Source organism: Eucalyptus grandis, chromosome 10 (assembly GCF_016545825.1).
Source record: "Eucalyptus grandis isolate ANBG69807.140 chromosome 10, ASM1654582v1, whole genome shotgun sequence".
NCBI classification, from domain to species: domain Eukaryota; kingdom Viridiplantae; phylum Streptophyta; class Magnoliopsida; order Myrtales; family Myrtaceae; genus Eucalyptus; species Eucalyptus grandis.
Genome location: NC_052621.1, coordinates 6,661,888 through 6,683,326, shown reverse-complemented (window position 1 = coordinate 6,683,326; position 21,439 = coordinate 6,661,888). Strand labels below are relative to the sequence as shown.

Sequence of the window (21,439 nt, the reverse complement as noted above, 5' to 3'; positions counted from 1 at the left end):
GATTAGATTTCTTGATTGTCACTTGGGACTTTTGCTTGTTTGATTATTATCTGAAAATTATGTTATTGCAATTATGTTTAAGTGAAAGCTGAAATTGAGAAGTTTAGCGGGATGAACAACTTTGGATTATGGAGCATCAAGATGCGTGTGCTATTAACAACCTAGGTTTGGCCAAAGTACTAGATTATGAAGATGAGTTATTGATTATAATGAAAGCCTCTAAGAGGGTAGAACTAATGGAAAGAATAAATAAATTTATCAAATGAGATGTTAATAGAGGTGGCTAAGGAGAAAGATGCTGCAGCATTATAGGCAAAACTTCAGGCACTCTATGTAAATAAGGGTTTGAATAATCGCTTGTATATGTGTTGGAGAAATCTTTCCAGAATATTTTGAAGCTGACAAAACATTTCTATCAGTCTAGTCTGAATATCGATAGTTTAAAGTCTCAAGACTTTGTAATCTCAAGACTCAAGACTCAAGACTCAAGATTATTCTCACTGACAGTCTTTCTAATCCAGTGGCGAAGGATATCCGAAGCCGAAGTATATGGTTGGGGATTCGATCCAATCCTCTGGAAAAGATCCCTTGGTTGGATAATCACTTCGGATTTTTTTATTCTTATCTAAGAACAATTAAAGATCCGATGGTCGATGAAACATTCTTGGAATGTTCTATTCTTGGAAACCAAAATCTTGATTGTATGGGCGAACAGGATTGATGGGCTATCATCAGATTCCTTAAATAGCTCGGATGATCTTCTTAATTGATTCCATCTAACGGGTAGATTGGAGGAATTCCTTTGGTAAGTGCCAACGGCTATGATGGCATAAAGGAGTATAAAAGGAAGACGTTCTAGTTGTTTTAAGTGTGTGATCGATAGAAAAATTCCGAGTCGAAGAACCTTGATTGTTAGTCAATACGGTTCGAGCGAAATTGTATACATAGAGAGTGTTTATACTTGGTGATACCTTGAGCGAGTGTAGTAGATCATCTACATCGAGAAATCAAGGAAGATCAACAACGTAACATTTCTTTGTTCATAGTGGAATCCAGCCAATCGGCTGTCGGTGCGAAGAGTGGACGTAGGCTTGAATCAAGCCGAACCACTATAAACCTCGTGTTTAATTCTCTCTTTCCTTTACTCAGTCTTACGATTGATTTTTTAATACTTCATCTGTCTAAGTATTGTGCAATCTTCAAGAAAATTTTCATAAACCTATTCACCCCCCTCTAGGTACTTGTACTAGCATTATCAATTGGTATCAGAGCCTGTGTTCTTACTTTATTTGAAGTGTTTTACTTCGAGTAAAAGATCCATGGCTAGTATGCTAGCACCGGGGGCGATGGAAGGGCAAAGCAATACCAGACCACCCTACTTTGATGGAAAGGATTACAACATCTGGAAAAACAAGATGAAAGCTTTTCTACGATCAAAGGATCCTCGGAATGGGATGTGGTGGAAAGAGGAATTACTCCTACTCTTTGCGCATCGGCATCCGAAAGAGGAAAGAAAGCTGTTGAAACCAGCGGAATGTCTCAAGAAGAGATAAACAAGAGACAAGCACTCGATGCAAAAGCAATTTACTCTTTATATTGTGCTTTATCACCAACTGAATATAACAAAATATCTTCTTGTGATACGGCAAAAGAAGTCTGGACGATTACATATCACTTATGAAGGACAGGTACCGAGTGAAGGAGACCGAGAATTAACATTCTCCTTGGTCAATATGAAGCCTTCAAAATGAAACAAGGAGAATCTATAACCGACATGTTTAGCCGTTTTACGATATTGTCAATGGCCTTGAGAATCAAGGACAGAAAATTTCTGATCCTATGAAGGTGAATAAGCTCTGCGTGGACTCTTCAAGGATTGGAATCATATAAAGACTTCAATAAGAGAGACGCAAAGAATTATGCCATTATCGTAGACGAGCTGATTGGAACTCTTCGATCTTATGAAGTGGAACGAATTAATGAAGACGAAGATCCAAGAGGTAAGAAATCCATTGCATTAAAATCTAACGATGATTACGATGATACTGAGACTCGAAGAAGATTTGGACGATGAGGAGCTTGCTCTTATGATTAGAAGGTTCGAAAGCTGAATAGAAAAGGAAGAAAGTTCAACTCAAGGAAACAAAGTCTTGAAACAACAAACCAAGTTTGTTGATAATGAGAACCAAACAAAGATGTAGTTTGCTTCGAATGTAAGAAAAAGGGACACATCGGACCAAATTGTCCTCTCTGAAGAAGAAAAGAGGAAAAGCTGAAAAGTCTCGAAAAGCTCTCAAAGCCGAAACTTGGAGCGATACGAGTGTGAAGAAAGTGATGAGGAATATGCCAACTGTGTCTAATGGCACAATCGGACTCGGTCTGGATCGGACTCGACGGTGAATTTGAGGTAAGTGATTATAAAATCCCTGTCAAAGTCTCTAAATACATTGATGAACTATGTTTTAGTCTTAAGACTTCTCTAAAAAGGATTTCCGAACTTAAAAAGGAAAACTCAGTTTTAAAACAAAAGGAAAATATTTTAGAAGAAAAAGTGAAAAGTTTAGACTTGAATTTTTCTACTCTTAAGGAGAATGAAGATAAACTTTCAAAAGAAAATGCTTTCTTAAAAAACGACTTATCAAATATTTCAAAGAAATTTTCAATAGGGTCTGAAAAACTTGAAAAAGTTCTTTCAATCCAAAGACCTTACTTTAACAAGTCGGTTTGGGTATGACAATGAGAACAATTCCTTTGATTGATTTTCCAAAAGTAAAAGAAAGAATTAAGAAAAGACCGTCAAAAGAGGCTTACAAAAATCATTTCAAGAAAGTCTTTGTAAAGTCTCGTAGGTCGAAGTGCTTTAAGGTGTTCAAAGTGTAACAAAGGGATCATTTTGAAAAAGAGTGTCCTATGGTTTGGAAGCTTTGTTAAGAAAGTATGGCCTAGTAATGCTTATTCTACTAACGCCAAAGGACCCAAGAAAATTTGGGTACCAAAGAAAGCTTGAGACTCTCTTTTGAATGCGGGTCTGTCAAAAGAAAGTTAAGTGGTATCTTGACAGCGGATGTTCAAGACACATGACGGGAGACTCAAATTGCTTCATAAAGCTTGTTCAAGTGAATGGTGGAAAAGTTTCATTTGGAGGAAACAGACAAAGGAAGCATTGTGGGATTTGGAACTGTGAAAATTGGAAATCTCACAATAAGCAATATCTCTCTAGTGGAAGGACTCAACTACAATCTTCTAAGTATTAGCCAATTGTGTGATCTTTTGGTTTCAAGATCTCCTTTCAAGAAGGCATATGTTACTGGAATTAGCAAAGACTCAACTCGGTCTTTCATGGGTCGAAGGCATGGAAATATCTACCTTCTTGATGTAAAACCAAATGAAGCACAATGCCTAATCTCAATTCAAGATGAAGCAGTCTTATGGCACGAAAAGCTTGGCCATGTCAACATGAAACAATTAGCCAAAATTTCATCAAAGAAGCTTGTTCGAGGTCTACCTAAATTGCCATACCAAAAGTCGATTCATGCACTCCATGCATTACGGGAAACGGGAGACCCAGAGCATTGGAGATCAGATGAAGGCATCTTCCTTGGATATTCTACATCAAGCAAATCCTACAGAGTTTATAACAAGAAAAGCCAGTCAGTGGTGGAATCAACGAATGTTAAATTCCAAGACTCAATGCAAGATGAATCCGGCCAGGACTCGGTATGAAGAGTCGAACCTACTCCGACCTTCCAATGCTTACAACTCAAGAAGCATCTCGGTCTACGGAAGACCAACATCAAGAAGCACATGAAGATTCAAACAAAGAAAGAGATCATCAACCGGGCGGAACAACCCAGAATGCGGAAGCATAAATCCGGTCATCCTAAAGATCTCATTATTGGCGAAATCAATGAAGGAATCCGCACCAGATCAAAAAGGCGTGAAGAATTTAGTGCTGTGGCTCTCATTTCTGAAATCGAACCAAAAAGCATAGAAGAAGCTTTATCGATGAAAGTTGGATCGAAGCTATGCAAGAAGAACTCGAACAATTCAACATCAATGATGTCGGGAATTGACATCTAAACCAAAAGGTAAAACATTATTGGAACCAAATGGGTATTCGGGAACAAGATGAATGAAGAAGGAAAAGTCGTACGAAACAAAGCAAGACTCGTGGCCAAAGGATATACGCAAGAAGAAGGAATAGACTATGATGAGACTTACGCTCCGGTAGCAAGGTTAGAAGCTATTCGTCTATTACTTGCGTTTGCTTGTTATAAAAATTTCAGGTTATTCCAAATGGACGTCAAAAGTGCATTCCTAAATGGATTCATCCATGAGGAAGTTTATGTGGATCAACCACACAGGGTTTGAAGACCCAAAGAAGCCGGACTCGGTCTTCGGCGAAAAAGGCCTTGTATGGTTTAAAGCAAGCACCTCGAGCTTGGTACGACGGACTAAGTAAGTTCTTATTACGAGAATGGTTTTGTCAAAGGTAAAGTAGATACTACTTTATTTATCAAAAAGGAAAGCAAAAGCTTTTTACTTGTTCAAATATATGTGGACGATATTATTTTTGAATCACCTAATGAAAGTCTATGCAAGAAATTTTCTAAGTTTATGCAGGATGAGTTTGAAATGAGTATGATGGGAGAGTTAACATTCTTTCTTGGACTCCAAGTGAAACAAATGAAGGAAGGAACTTTTATTCATCAAGAAAAATATGCGAATGACCTTGTCAAAAGGTTTGGATTGGAAAAGTGCAAAAAGACCGACATACCAATGTCATGTTCTCAGAAGATAGACAAGGATGAAGAAGGGAAGAAAGTAGATCAAAAGCTGTACAGAAGCATGATCGGCTCACTTCTTTATCTTACTTTTCTAGACACGATATTTTGTTGAGTGTTTGCATTTGTGCTAGGTTTCAATCGGATCCTAGAGAATCCCATTTCGGTCTGTAAAACGTGTTATCAAATACGTTGCCTCATCTTCAAGCATCGGTCTCGGTATCCCAAGAAGGGAGACTTTGATCTTCTAGGATACTCGAGATGCGGATCTGGCCGGTTGCGGAGTCGATAGAAAAAGCACCTCTGGAACTTGTCAACTACTTGGAAACGGGACGATGTCTTGGTTTTCGAGGAAGCAAAGCACTGTAGCTCTTTCAACGACGAAGCGAGTATGTAGCTCTTGGAAGGCTGCTGTTCGCAAATTCTATGGATAAAACAACAGCTACAAGACTTTGGGATTGAAGACTCATGCACGAAATCGGATGTGACAACACCGGTGCGATCAATCTCACCAAAAATCCAATCCTTCATTCAAGAGCAAAGCATATTGAGATTCGACATCACTTCATTAGAGATCATATTCAAAATGGAGAAATCTCGATTCAATTTGTTGATTCAAAGAGTCAACTAGCGGATATATTCACAAAGCCTTTGGAGAAAAATCAATTCGACTTTATCCGTTCAAGACTCAACATTTTGAAGCTGAAGAAGTTAAAGTCTAGAGACTCACCAACTCTAAGACTCTAATCTTTCGAGACTTTAAATCCTCGAACTCGAGACATTCGTGGCTATAGACTGTAAGTTGTATTTTATTTAAGAGGTACAATTTTCATTTAGTTATTTTAACTCGAAAAGGTACGATCTTTTGTTCGGTTATTCTATAATTCGCATGAAATTTGAAGATTTTTTTTTTTTAAAAAAAAAGAATAATTTTGGCGATTATTGATTTTGAAAAGAAGTGATCCTTCACTTTCCTTGCACCGATTGAACTTCCCTTTTCAAAACGAGTTATATATATACGGTTTTCTTTTCCCCAATCTTCAAAACCCTAAAAGGCACTCTTCTCCCGATCTTTTGTTTCTCTTTTGCTTGTTCGTTGTCGAGAAAGTGGTCATTTTCTTGGGAAAGCAAGTGAAGGAATCTTCCAATCGACAAAGAAAGATGTCTTCTTCGAGGAAATCATCAAGAATCGCAAGCAGGGGACCACAAAGAATGGAGAAGGGACCGACTCACTTCGATCTCACTGAGGAAGAAGACTTAACAAGTCAGCGACAAAGTCCGATTCGCTCTCATCCACGTCATTCAACGCCTCCCCGCCCCACAAGGTGCAAGTCATATTACGGAAGAAGAGATAATCGAGGATGCCGACCCAGTAAGAGTCCAAAAGCCCTCCTTTATGTATAAACTTTATCGTGCGTTGAAAAGCACAGGTACTCCATTGAAATATATAGATGACTTCCTTAAGGACAAAAATTATGGGAATGAGTATCGTTTTCTGAAGAAAATGGAGGAATTGGGAATTGCCCGAAAGGAAAAGCGGAGGAAGCACTTGCGAACATTCCAAGTGATCCTCGTATGCCAGACAAAATTTAATTGAAGGGAACGATGATGACAGAATGTTCCTTGAATTTCAACCGAAAATGGGAGTGGCAGCAAAGGTGAAAGGAAATCAGATGGATTTGTTCGAGATCCAAGGATCAAGAAAAGTGTATTCCGAGGCTGTTGAAAAGAGGGGTGATAAACTCTAGAAGTGTCGATTTTGACTTCCCGGACGCCATCAACATAAACTTAAGAGAACAGTTGAATTTGTTTCAACTTGAGAATTTTGCTCGACTCTACGGACGGGTATGCTCATCGACCGCTTATTTCTATTCAAATCTTAGCTTTCGGATGCAAATAGAATATCATTTAGTGTACGAGACAAAGTCTACGTGGTAGATGTGAATATGTTGGCTGATATAGTTGGAGTTGAACGAGGACGCTATCTACCAATCAAAGTCTCACCTGCTCGCACTACTCTAGAACTGGTCAAAGATAGGGACGCAGAGAAGAAAGTTACCTATTCCAGGATGAATGGCATCAACATTGTGCTTCATAAGATTGTGATCAACTGTCTTAGACCAAAGTCTACATCAAAGACTTACGTGTCTCTTTACGAAGCAAAGTTGATGTACGCGATCAACACGGGGCGAAAGTTCTCTCTCCCGCACACTATTCTCTTCCATATGTACGAGCAATGTCGAAAGACAAAGGACAATTGCCTTATCTGTGCAGGTGACCAAGATCTTGAACACATGAATATTGAACCGCCTCAAACTCTTTGTGTTCAACCGTGTGATAAGATGGTGGTAGGTTTGAAGATGTTAACGAAGATGCGTCTACAAGAACTTTCCAAGGCAATGGAGAAATTCGAGTAAAATCTCTGTTCGGACCTTGTTTCAAAGAGAAAAGGAAAGGAGGCCATTGGAGCCCCATCGAAAAAGAAGAAAAGATCTCTCATCCTGGAGGATGAAGATGAAGAGGATGAAGATCCTACTATCCATGCACTGACAAGAACCAGACGTTCTGTTTCTCAGCCGACAGAACTTCAGAAGAACCAAAGAGAAGAAGAAGAGCAGAGAGAGAAGGAGAAAGAAGCTGAAGAAGAGAAAGAAAAGTCTGCTGAATGCGGAGAGAAGGGAAATCTAGAGCATGATCATCACTCTTCCCTTTTGGATGTCCTAGAGACGGGGGGAGTTGGCGAGCAAGAAAGGACTACACCTCATGCTTTGCGAGATAGTGAAGGTCCAAGACAATCTCCAGAGACCCGGAAAATTTCAGGCTTCTCAATTGCACGAAGAAGGTGATACGTCGACACCAAATCTGCAAGACTATACGAAGCGCCATCGTATACATTTACTCCATCTGAAAAAGCTCATGCCGGTACACGGACGAGACAATTCTGCAGATTTTCATCGCATCATGGATATTCTTACGGAAATGCGTGGCTAGATATATGCTCGATTGTGAAATTCAAGCCATGAAGAATGCTGGAAAAGCATCTTGATCACCCCGGAGGACAAGATGAAAGACCTCGCTCTGCAACTTCAAGCCAATGCCAAAGGAGATGAGGTAGCTCATCTAAGGGAGGACTTCAAGAGGCTAGAAGGCGTAGTCCAGTCAATGGGAGAATTCCAGATCGTGCGCATTCCCAAGCAGACATGACTCATTTCTCACCCTCTTTTTAATGATGACAAAAAGGGGAGAACCAATTTGAACAAACATCATTTTAAAACTTTGACTTTTGTGGTTATGTTTATTTTTGAGTATGACTTGAGAACTTGAACTTGGGTGTGAGACTAAATTGGCTGTGGATTTTGATGCTTGACTGGTTGCATTTATATCGAGTATTGTTATATGGTATTACTCATGAAAGACTAACCAATTTGCTGTGGATGCAGAGTCTGGTTGTTTATTAATTTTTATGAGTTAGCCATATTGCTTGAGAAATGTTTTTGCGGGTCAAAGTTGTTCAAATCTACAAGAAAGTTTTGTCACCATCAAAAATGGGGAGATTGTTGGAGAAATCTTTCCTTAATATTTTGAAGCGACAAAACATTTCTATCGGTCTAGTCCGAATATCGATAGTTTAAAGTCTCAAGACTTTGTAATATCAAGACTCAAAACTCAAGACTCAAGACTATTCTCACTGACAGTCTTTCTAATCCAGTGGCGAAGGATATCCGAAGCCGAAGTATATGGTTGGGGATTCGATCCAATCCTCTGGAAAAGATCCCTTGGTTGGATATCACTTCGGATTTTTTGATTCTTATCTAAGAACAATTAAAGATCCGATGGTCGACGAAACATTCTTGGAATGTTCTATTCTTGGAAACCAAAATCTTGATTGTATGGGCAAACATGATTGATGGGCTATCATCGATTCCTTAAATAGCTCGGATGATCTTCTTAATTGATTTCGTCCAACGGGTAGATTGGAGGAATTCCTTTGGTAAGTGCCAACGGCTATGATGGCATAAAGGAGTATAAAAGGAAGACGTTCTAATTGTTTTAAGTGTGTGATCGATAGAAAAATTCCAGTAGTCTCGAAGAACCTTGATTGTTAGTCAATACGGTTCGAGCGAAATTGTATACACAGAGAGTGTTTATACTTGGTGATACCTTGAGCGAGTGTAGTAGATCATCTACATCGAAAATCAAGGAAGATCAACACCGTAACATGTCTTTGTTCATAGTGGAATCCAGCCAATCGGCTGTCGGTGCGAAGAGTGGACGTAGGCTTGAATCAAGCCGAACCACTATAAACCTCGTGTTTAATTCTCTCTTTCCTTTACTCGGTCTTACGATTGATTTTTAATACTTCATCTGTCTAAGTATTGTGCAATCTTCAAGAAAATTTTCATAAACCTATTCACCCCCCTCTAGGTACTTGTACTAGCATTATCAATATGTTGAAGATATACTAAATGTACGTTTATCAAATCCCACCTAAATGAATTTAATAAACTCACAATGGATTTGAGGAGCATCCGTAAGATACTTGATGATGAAGAACAAGGCATAATGTTTTTAACTTCTTTATTAGACTCGTGAGAACACTTTACTGATTCACTATTGTAGGGGCGTACTACGATTATTTCAAAAAGGTAAAGTCTACGTTATTCTCTAAGAAGTGACAGAAAAAGTTATAAGATGACAGTTTAGCGTAAAGAGTAGTGTAAACACTAATAATTCAGGATAAAGAACATCATTGAGGGTTTAGTGGCAGCAGAGGTAAAAGTAGGTTCAAATCACGCCATAGAAAGTTTAAAGGACACGCGAAGTGCTTTAAGTATCATGAAGAGAGGCATGTTAGGAGAGATTGTTCGAAGCGGAAGAATAAATGTGATAAACAAAATGTCATAAATAGTGGGGCGAACGTTGTCGAGGGAAGCGCTAGTGATGCAGAAATTGTTTTATGTGCGACTACTAGTTTTTCAGGAGATGAATGGGTACTAGATTCATGGTGTTTTTATCATATAATGCTTCATAAGAATTGGCTTGTTACTTATCAAATTGCAGATGTTACAAGAGTTTTTTGGGGAATAATATAACCTGCAAGGCTATGAGAATAGAAACAATTCAGATTCGGATGCACAATAGGGTGGTGTGCACATTGACAAACATAAGGCATGTACTAGAGCTCAAGAATAATCTTATTTCTCTAGGGACACTCGATAACATTAGGTAAATGTATACCGCTAAATGTGGAATACTAAAGAGCTCTTGAAATGTCATGACAATAATGAAAAGAAGAAAGTAAATACTCTCTATCATCTATTGGAAGAGACCGTGATTGAACCGCTACAATTTCATCAGGTGAGTTAGACTTTGACCTAGCTTGGTTATGGCATTTGCGTTTAGGGCACTTGAGTGAGGTGGATATGACGATACTAAGTGAAATGGGTTGTTGAAAGGTATAAAAAAAAAAGGGTATGTGAGTACTACATCTTTGGGAAGTAATGCCGAATTAAGTTTACTATAACTATTGATTTGACCAAATGACCAATTGAATACATTCATTTGGATAACTGGGGCCTATCTCCAGTTCTTTCAAAATGAGGTACTCGATATATATTGACATTTATCAACGATTATTCGAAGAAGGTATGAATATACTATTTGAAGCACAAGTATGATGTGTTTGATTGGTTCGATAAATCTAAGGCATTAATTGAGAAGTAGTCAAATATACAAATAAAGTGCTTAAGAACTGATAATGACATGGAGTTCTTTGGTAAGAATTTTATTGAGTTTTGCGAGAAAAAAAGGAATGGTGAGACATTGTACAATACCTAGGACACCACATTAGAATGGCGTAGCAGAATAGAAGGATAGAACTTTGCTTGCGTGAGCTCGATGCATGCTTTCACTTATAGGACTTGGCAAGGAATTTGTTCCAAAGTAGTGAACATGTCATGTTACTTGATTAAATATTATCATCTATTATCAAGTAGAAGACTCCTGAGGAAATATAGTCGAGGAAACCCGTTGATTGTATATTTGGATCCTTGCATATGATCATGCGAATGATAGTGAGCTTGAGTCGAGGGCGAAGAAGTGCATATTTCTGGGGTGATGAAGTGCATATTTTTGGGCTATGCATATGGGATGAAAGGTCACCCGATTTTCTAATCAATAAGATGAGATTGCAATTCTTCAATAAAAGAGTTATGAGACATAGTAATAAAGAAATATCATGTTGTTATTAGTGAGGTGGAGTTTCAGGTGGAGACTTCGAAGATCATGAAAGTAATAGAAGTTGAGACTGCAGATGAGGTTGTAATTCTTGAAGTCGATGATAATGAACAACTAGCAAAACCGCAATACACAATAGCTGTAGATAGATAGAGAAGACAAGTTAAATTATTGGTACGTTATGATTATACAAAGATTATTTTATGCATTGATTGTAGGTGACGAGATGGAGATAGATTAGCCTTTATCTTATGTTGAGGCGATGGCTAGTAGGGAGTTGTCACAATGACTAGGGGTTATGAGTGAAGAGATTGAATCATTCCATCGAAATTAGATTTGGGAACTAATCAAAGTATCAAAGAGCTAGAAGATTGTCGAAAGTAAATGAGTCTTTAAACAGAATGAGTGCATTCTCAATGTTGAGATAGTGAGGTATAAGGCAAGACTTGTAGCGAAGGAATATATACAGCGTGAGGGCACTAACTACAATGAGGTGTTCTCTCTTATGGTAAGACATACATTTTTCGTGTTTTACTTATCTAGTTTCTTAACAAAATCTCAAATTAAAATAGCTAGATGTAAAAGCTACGTTTCATCACGGTGAGTTGGAGGAACAAATTTACATGACACAACTAGAGAGATTTGTTATTCCGAATAAGGAAGATCATGTTTACTTATTATAGAAATATTTATGTTGGTTAAAACAATCTCCTAGTCCGTATAAGCAGTCAAGACTACTTGAAAAGTCAAATGGATAGCTATATTTATTTTAGGAAATTGGAGAATGGTTCTTTGATTTATCTACTCTTATATGTTGCAATTAAGAATATGTATGATATCGATGTGTTGAAGAGGTAGTTAAATGATGAGTTCGAGATAAAAGATTTAAGTATTGTAAAGAAAATATTAAATATGGAGATTTTGCATGATTGGGCTACTAGAGTTTTATGTCTGTCCCAAAAGAGATATATTGAGAAGATTATAACACGTTTTAATATGTAATCAATGAAATCTATAATTACACCTTAGCGAAGTAATTTAAATGCAGATAAATTATCACTACAGACTGAAAAAGAGGAGGAGCATATATTCCGTGTTCCTTATTCTAGTGCCGTGAATAATATTAGGTATGCTATGATATGCACTAGGCATGATATTTCACAAGCAATAAGCGCAGTTAGTTAGTATATGAAGTATCTTGATAAAGTTCATTGGAAAGCTGTAAAGTGAATTCTCAAATTTTTGAGAGGGGCAATGGATGTGGGTATAAGACCACTAGTTTTGTAAATTTGGATCACAACGATAACTTAGATGATTGTAGATCCTTAGCAAGGTAAGTGTTTACGCTAAGTTAGTTGGCAAGCGTCCTTATAGAATCACATTGTCTTATCCTTGATTGAGACAAAGTGCATGGTATTAACCTTTGTAGTGAATGTGGCGATATATTATGAAGTTTACTTTCAGACTTTGGGTTAGATCAGAGAAGTGTTAATATACACTGCGATAACCAATGTGCGATATATTTGGCATATAATTTAGTTTATCATAAGCGAACGAAGTATATCAACATTAGTACCACTTCATTTGAGATGTTTTACCTAAGGATAATGTTACTGTGAAAAGGATTGTTACGGCAAATAACCCGGTAGACATGATAATTAAGCATGTTCCTCTGATGAAGCTCAAGCTTTATTGTCGTCTGTGGAGAGTGAGTGTCTATTGAGACATTGAGAGAGCAATATTGATAATGAATATTATAACTTGATTTCAAATGTTGAGTGAATATGAAAAATTGTTAAATTATGTCTCTAGTTTGAATTTTTACAGAACTTGATCCGTAGAAGGATTTTGATTAATTTAAAATTTGTTATTTCCTGTCCAAATCAGACTTAGTTTTCTTGTTTTTGGGCGTCGGATCTCCGTAACTATCCAGGATGAAATATTGCAACGTATGAATTGGCTTGGATTTGTTTTGCACTAAAGGACAAAATAAGGGGCAGAAAAGATTTTACCAAGAAAGAAGTTACGTCTCCCTGTATCCTTCGAAAGCCATATAAAAGGGTTAAAAAGATCCTTTGCGATTCCTTTAAGCCGAAGGAGAGCTGCAAACACGATGATGTCCTTGGAGCCGCACAAAGCGAGAGCCGCACACTAAAAAGCAAGTCGCCATACGAGCATAGAAGATATCGCTTGAGCTTGAGCATGTGTTGATTTTATGCTTTGAGTTTACATCTTTATTTGAAAATATTTTTGGATTTGAACTTAAATTTAAGTATAGAAAATACTCAAATGTGTAAGTGATTATAACTCTAATTCTTTTATTATAATGAATTATTTGTTGCTAATTCTTCCCGTAAATTTAGGTATTGATATTCGGATCGAATTATGTAAATTTTTAATGTCCTATTATTTCTTATTTATTTCTCTAGTGATTTCACATTGATTTAATTTACAAGATCCCATTGTCTCCAAGTATTATATTACAACAAGTAATACGGTCCTGAGTTGAGAACAATGATTTATTTTGATATAGTGCATGTACTAGTCTCGGCTTTGGGAGTGTCCTAATTAGAAAAGTTGCCATAACCATTTCTAAATTAACTGGTGAAAGATCAAAGTATTTGTTGGCAACACAGGGAAAGCGAGATGTCAAATTGAGTAAGGGAAATTGTACCAAAGTATATTTTATGCTCTATCTCACAGATATTTCGAAAAGTGCCGATGTAACAACGAAACTCATTTACTTGTGATCTACTATCTCTGATATTTTAGAACTCAATCCACATAAGAATATTCGTTCCATATACTTTGACGATCCTTACGGTATCGAAATTAGTGAAGCGTGACAGTAAAGAATTGTCCATTCTCACTAGCGTACATGTAGACGACGATGAAAGGGAAAGTCATATCCTTCCCAAAGGCAAAGTGATTGAGACGAGTTATATAAGGATTAGGACCACCCAATTATTATTATTATTATTATTATTATTATTTTGTAAGATTCGAAAAGTTAAACTCAAGGGTAAAAATCATTTTCGAGCATAATTCTACTGGCCCGCGCTGAATTTTTTTTTTTTTTATAACGATAAATTTCAGTGAGTTTGAAAAAGTGTCAAAGAATTGTTGGTAAAATTAAAAAATAAAAATAAACTGAACAGAAGAAGAATCCCTTCTATCCTATGGAACTACTAACTTTCTTAACATTTTGTTATTTATTACATTTTTCGATTTGTTTTTTATTATTATATAACTTATAAATATTTCAATTTACATACTCACAAATAAAAGACTTTGCCAATATTTGACTAGGTGTATGTGTTGAGCTATCCAAAACAATGGTTTCTTTTTTTGGGTTTTGGAAAAGTATTTTATCTTTTATTCATTATACTCGACTCTTTGTTCTAAACATTCAATCATCTCAATAAAATCCTAAACCTGTATAAAAAATAGTATCACATGACAAACCTTTTAGTTGGTTCAATTAAATCAATTTTTATTTTAAAAAAAACGCTATTAAATTTAAAACTATGTTTAGAAGTGCAACTGAAAAATGCCATGTAAGTACTTTTTGAGTGACATGCAAACAGTTTCAGGTACTCTTCATGGAAAGGACTTGACCATGCATTTTGAAAAAATGTATAAAACTTCGGGACCTAATCAAAAGATTTAAGATTAGATTCCATTTTTACACAAGATTTATGATTTTACGAGAATGTATGCTGTACTCCATCGCAGTGAAAGTGTACCCAGCAGCTATCAAAGAAAATGCACAAACACGGACGCCCCTCCGATTTCTGTCAGATGTTCTCTTAAGGTGCGGACTGAAAAATCGATCCCAGACTTCATTTTCACCTTATGCTTCGGCGAAACAAACCCAGGACTCAAAGAACGAAACAACGTAAACTACAAAAAGCATTTCCTGTTTTGGAGCTTCTGTTAAATCAAAGGCTACATCCTCAAAAGTGGAAGACAGATCAAACTAAAATCCTAATGGATGACTTAAGACGACTTCTAGCTCTTCTAGTCCAACCTTCTTCCACACTACACCCATCATCGACTAGCCACCGGCACCTCCGGACACAATCACGTCTTTCAATTCCATTGACACCCAAAAAAATCCCAACAATCACATGTTGGTCATTGGGATAGAAACCTTTAAAATCACCCTCGCTGCCGCGTGTGGTTATGATTTGCATCAGCCCAGCCCATAGTGATCATGAAGACGAAAATTAGCCAAGGTTTTCAAGAACCCTTAGGTTAGGTTTTGTTGGACCTACAAGTAGAGATACACAATTCTATGATGAAACAGTTGATCATCACGTGTTCAAACCAAGAGACGCTGTTGAAGACATAACATTGATGGCAAATTTGAGCTGGAGATAATACTTGAAAGGGCGCCAAACTCAAGAGGAACAGTTAATACTTATTGGACAAGTCATAAGAGCATTGTCAAACAGGTCATAAAGTAACAAGATATGATAAGGCAGTTCAGCATAGAATGTGGAGTGACTATTGAGGAGGAAGCAATTGACCATCGACGGTTACCCCAATTAACTTATAAATATCGCAGGTGACCCAATAGAGAGACCCCCCAAACAACACACAAAATTGCTTTATTTTACATTTTATCTTTGCTTAGTCTAGCTTAATTGTAACTTAAGATTCTCGTCATAGATTCAATTCCGACTAGTGCCTATATCCCAAGTAGTGCGAGCCCTTATCGCAGCCCGTGCTACTGAATTAGTTGCTTAATTCTTGGTACCAATGATTAGATTCCAATGCTAACTCACCATCCAGTGTCATTGAGTAGATTCCAATGTTGTGTCCTTATATCAATCCTAGAGCATTGTTCACTAAGTATTGTCATCACTGTTGTCGTTTAGATTTAAGCATTATATCTTTACATCCATCTAGGAGTAGTATTCACTAGGTATTGTCATCACTATCTAGCATTGTTGATTAGATTCTGGTATTATATCCTTATATCCATCTAGAACTAGGTGTTATTCTCATTTGTCTAGCATAATCAATTAAATTTTGACATTGCATTCTCATATCCTCCTACAAATAGTGTCTACTAGGTGTCATTCTAGCTGTCCAGCATTGTTGATTGAGCTTCTGACCTTTGTGTCCTCGAATTTATTTGAAAGCAATGCTTTCTGGGCACTTTAGTTAATACCCATTTGTTGTTGAATCATCTTCATATAACATAAACCATTTTAATTTTAATGGGCTTTCATTATTATCTTATAGTGAGTCCGGATTGAATCGTTAATTAGATTTCAACATTGATTATCATTGGTTATGAGCTTATGTTAAGCATGTTAAGTGACTTCTAAATTTAAGATTATATAATAGATATAATCTCATTCACGTTTGACCCTCTCTATTCAAAACTAACACAGAACTTGAGTTTCCTTTAATAAAAATCAAAATATAATACTGGTGAAAGATATTTTGTTGTAGGATCTTGGATCGACGAAATAGGTTCACAATCCGCCACCAGCTCCCTCCCTACCAGGACGCCCCAACCACCAATTGGGGAGATTGTTTTTTCTTCCCTCTCTCTAAAGAATACCTTCTGAATTTTACGTTTCAAAGTTCAAACGTGGCAGTTTTACGTGATACTAAGGATGTATTCTTTTTTTCTTTGTTTATGTGAACCAAAATCTGTATTGATACATTCTGTGATGTTGCCCAGAAATCAGGACAGTCCATATTCCTCCGATTTCATGTTCACTTAAATTTTGATCCAGTCTATTTCTGTGGAAATTGCACCTACATGGATGATGTCTCTTTAAGAATGACAAACGACCCCGAAACCGGTAAGGCCTTTGGAAGGATGCTAGAGATACGAGTAACAAAAACTTGGTAGAATTTTGTCTCTCTTTGTACAGCGGGGTCGTTGATCTTGTGCTGGCTACATCCCACTTTTACAACAACCAGATGGGAAGGCGATACTCTCTCACATTTTTTCCTCGTCTAATTTTCTTGCAGGTCCGACTGGTGAAGATGGTGAATGAGGCCACCGCTAATATTCCTCGATGGGAAACGCTAAATAGAGGCTAACCTGCCATGTGAAAATCATTACAGAACTGCGCATATCCTCTTTTTGCTGTTATTTGGCGGTTCTCTTTAGGAACGACCCAACGGTGATCTAATGTCACGGAAAAGTATGGGCGGCTCGGCCAGCTAAACAAGCCCAAGCCACACAATAGATTTATTGAAAATGCTGGGACAGTTATGCAATACCGGTTATTTTCCTTATTCTGTATAAAACCAATTGCAGCACCGGTCGCGGCAAAAGTTTTGAGAGGCTCGGAGGGTTGTGTCGACCGAATGTTCTCGATGGACAGAAACGAAGTATGGATTGGCTGAACGGGGATGAACTGATGAACATTAGTAAGTTCCTGCGCGAAGCCTAAGAACAAAAGATAATGACAAATAGCATGTCAAATATTTGCTATGACCCGTGCAACTGTGATGAAACGAGAAAACTTGCAAACAATAATCACCTTCCTCTGTTGCCACCTTCCTCTGTTGCTCACTTTTTTGTTGCGGGTGAACCTTAGATTTTTCTGACCTAAAAAGAACTTTGGATTTTATTTATTTTTTTGGTTTTTTACAACGCTTAAACAATTCTGCTAGGCTTTTGTATAGCATCTGCAGTGGTGTCTGTGTTTCAGGGTTTTGATGGTCTTGTGGTGAGTGAAGGCCTCATCTTCACAATCTGCTCTCGATCAACACCCATTTTCTTGGCATAAAGACTCGCCTCAAAGAAACTCTTGACTGCGTCCTCCATGTACTCCTTCCCTTCTTTGACGGTCATCTCCTTCCCGAACCTCTCCGGGTAACTTGTGAAAATGTGATCACCCTTCAGCACCGCTGCGAGCTGCAAGAGCTCCTGCTGGAATTCGCTTGGCTTGGCATCTTCATTAGCCTCGCCTTTCCTGATCTTGACTGGAGTCGGGAGTTTCTCTGTCGGCATGTTCAAATACAAATTACGCGTGTTCACTTTAAGGCACTCGGCCAATTCATCAAATACTAGTTATGATGTTGTTTCTGAAATTCCGTGCTTATGCATCGACAAATGACAACTATTGTGCATTAACATATACATGAATTGATCTATGTTCTGACTCTGGAAATAATCAGTGCATTTGTCATCAAACCTGGACAATCAGTTCTCGGTTCAGTGCGTGTTTGCACGATGCCCTCGAACGTGCCAGCCCATGCGTCTCGCTTAGTGAGGAAAGGCGCACTGAGGTTAAAAAGCTTCTTGACTGTTGCAGGGATTGAGGAGTGCTCGTACTCAGACGTCGGAAAGGGCGAGCCGTTGGGCCCATGGACGACTGCAATTTTTTCTTTCATGAGAGCATGAACAACAGTGTATACAGAACTGCAAACTTTGGTTATTCAGTCAACAAAGTTCTTCTATCATTATCAAAATGTGTAGTATAGATGGCAGAATCATCCAAATGACCAAAGTGAATGACACTAGTGATTTTAAAGTTAAAGGACCACCCACTTTTTTATCAAGTTCACTACAGGAAGGAAAATCTCTTTCATGAAAGTAAACCCAAGTTCCGTTCACATTCCAGTGTTCTGTCGGCAGAGATAAAGTGACTAAACATCAATAACAAGCATTACTTTTGCAAGTAGAGCAAATGGACAAAGAAAGAAAGAGCTGGAAAAGAGAAGGACAGTTCACCGACCAGGGCCCAAAGGACCATCAGCTCACTGTTTTTAACAAAGCAAAACCGGAAGGAAAAAGCTTGAGTTACTTGCACGCCATTCTTTCGTTATTTGTGTATTGTAGTGACCCATTTAATGAGGTCAATCTCTTTCCCACATCTGTCCTCCTGGTTTAAAGGCTAAATATGATGACAGGAATAGGTGAAAGAAAGCAGAGGAAAAAAGGAAAAACTAAAGAAGCCATTGATCACGAGAAAATATGTGGCCTAGCACCTTCACCGGCTCATTATTAGGAAACTGGAACAGGTGGTCCACGGAGAAATTACCATCCGGCGCGCTGATCACATTGAACTCCACCAACCACTACATATATTTCACCGTGATCTGCGACTGGATACTTACAGAGCTGATTGCTCGGAAATTACTATCCACGCACATTCTGATAGGCTCATTCATATTCAATCACGCTTCTAAGTAAATGGGAGAGTGATAAGAAAACGTACCGGTGCCCTTTTCGATCCAAGGCGAAGCCGCAATGGTGGGGACCCTCACACCCAGCCGGTTGAACGTGAAGTTGAAGGGCTCGGGCCCCACGATGCCGTCCGGGCTGGGGACCCCACGGACCGGCGTGGGAACATGATCGAAGAACCCGCCGTGCTCGTCGTACGTGATCAGCAGCAGCGTCTGGTTCCACTGCGGGCTCGCCCTGAGCGTCTCGTACACCTCCTTCACGAACATCTGCCCCTGGTACACGTCGTGCGACGGGTGGTCATCCGTGGCGGGCTCCTCCTTGGTGTCCATGTAGCGCTGCTCGATGACGGCGTAGTTCGGGAGGTTCCCCTGCCTCGCGTCCGCCGCGAATGAGGCGCTGTACGAGCGGAACTTGGGGACGTACTTGAGCTTCCGGAGGTTGCGGTAGAAGAGCGTGGCGGGGATGTTCTGGTAGTAAATCCTGAAGGAGAGCCCGGCGTCGTCGAGGTTCTCGAAGATGGTGCGCTGCGGGTAGCCCAGGGCGAGGAGGGCAGGGATGTTGCTGGTGGCGCCTCCCGACGTGCCGGAGTGCACGTAGAGGCGGTTCGGCTGGGTCGACGACGGCACGGACGCGAACCATCTAGTAGCATGTGTTTAATTAATCAAATCAGACTGTGAAAATGTTGAAATATAAATGATTCGGAAAATGTTTTTACTCTTTTTGAATTAACAGTTAAATTCGAGCAAAAAACACTTCCTCACGGATCTGACAGTCGCAATTAAAAGCACTTCCTTTTCTCTGTCAATGTCTAGCATCAATCAAACGTACGAAGATTTTTGCTATGTGACTTGAATTCTCGTCGGACGTTACTAGTGCCATCTCATTCTACAGCTCTAAATCTTATATAGTAACTGCAACTTTCTACGCTATGATCCCGCATCAAACCAAGAAGATCCTCTCTCTCTCTCTCTCTCTCTCCTCTCCCACTTTAAGTTTTCTTCGAGATATAAATACCATTTTAATCTTAAAAAACAATTACTAAAACAAATTTAAGAAAAAAGGACGACTTCATGAGATGGCTCCACGTGAGGCCCGCTTTTTGCAGGGGCGCATGTGAATCGAGCTAAGATTTTTTCCTAGGTGGGAACGCTCGCGCCAACAATAGAAGAATGCCCCCCCTGTCTTGTCTCGAGATGTGTGACGACAAATCGCACTTGATTTGGTTGAACCAACTTCAGACTTGTCAGTCGAATATAGAGAGAGATGTAATATATTCGAATTTCTTCGAATTCTAAATAATATTTTCAATCTTGACGAGGAAATGGAGAAAAATATCGTTTTCACGTTGAAACGAACGGATTATCTGCGGGACTGCATTATCATCTGACGTCGGAAAGAGAGAGAGAGAGCGAAACCTGTCGAAGACGGCGAACTCGGAGACGAGGGCCTTGTAGACGGCGACCATGTCCGGGTGGAACCCGCTCATCACGCTCCGCGACATGTTCATGGACGGGTCCATCGAGTAGGCCTGCTGCGCGAACCCCTGCATCGGAGGCGGGTCGGCCGACGTGTCGTTCGACCCGAATATCTGCTCCCGGATCGCCTGGAACGAGTGGCCCGGGTCCGGGTCCACGTAGTGGGAGCGGTCGTCGAAGTGGAACCGGGTGGATTTGGGGTCGGAGGTGGAGAGCGGGTTCGACTCGGAGCCGTCGACGCCGTCGATGGCCGGGTTGAGGCGCTTCATCCACCCCAGCATGTGGTCGAAGGACCGGTTCTCCATCACCAGGACGACCACCGTCTTGATGGGGCTCTGGGCCGCCGCCGCGGCGCGGGAGGAGAAGGCGGCGGCGGCGAGGAGGAGGAGGAGGAGGAGGGCGGCGGCGGCCGGAGAGAGCGAGCTTCTTTTCTTCCGGTCAGACATTCTTAAAATGAAAAGACAGGATTTTTCTGCAGATTTCGAAGCTCGAGGAGGGAGTGAGAGGAAGGGCGTGAACCTGGGGAAATGAGGAGCGGACAAAGGGGGACATGTTTGGTAATATCCTTTTCTGTCCTTTTATTATGTCCAAATTAATTTTTTTCCCTTTTGGGGGATAGAAGAATGGAAATAAGACAGCTTGATTGAGACTGAGATAATTGAGGTGGTGTCGGTCTAGTTTAAATGTACAAAGTTTACCTTTACGGCAAGTGAGAGAGAGCCTGAGTGAATTCGAAAGATGGGCGCAAGTGCTAGGATTGTACGAACCCTTACACG

The 21,439-nt window shown here is 39.3% G+C and overlaps 1 protein-coding gene across 2 annotated transcripts; it reads right to left on the bottom strand.

The window, feature by feature from the left end:
* Window positions 1-17,459: 17,459 nt before the first annotated feature.
* On the bottom strand, window positions 17,460-21,226 carry LOC104421465 (non-specific phospholipase C2). Of its 2 annotated transcripts, none has more exons than XM_039303821.1 (4): window positions 20,604-21,226; window positions 19,220-19,827; window positions 18,194-18,385; window positions 17,460-17,999 (listed from the first exon to the last, which is right to left on the bottom strand). In XM_039303821.1, exons 1-4 carry the CDS (start codon window positions 21,107-21,109, stop codon window positions 17,704-17,706), a joined length of 1,602 nt encoding a protein of 533 aa, XP_039159755.1. In that variant the 5' UTR covers window positions 21,110-21,226; the 3' UTR covers window positions 17,460-17,703. The 2 variants fall into 2 exon arrangements, with proteins under 2 accessions (XP_039159755.1, XP_010031720.2); XM_010033418.3 differs by having other exon boundaries at window positions 18,194-18,373; window positions 20,604-21,225.
* Window positions 21,227-21,439: the final 213 nt, after the last annotated feature.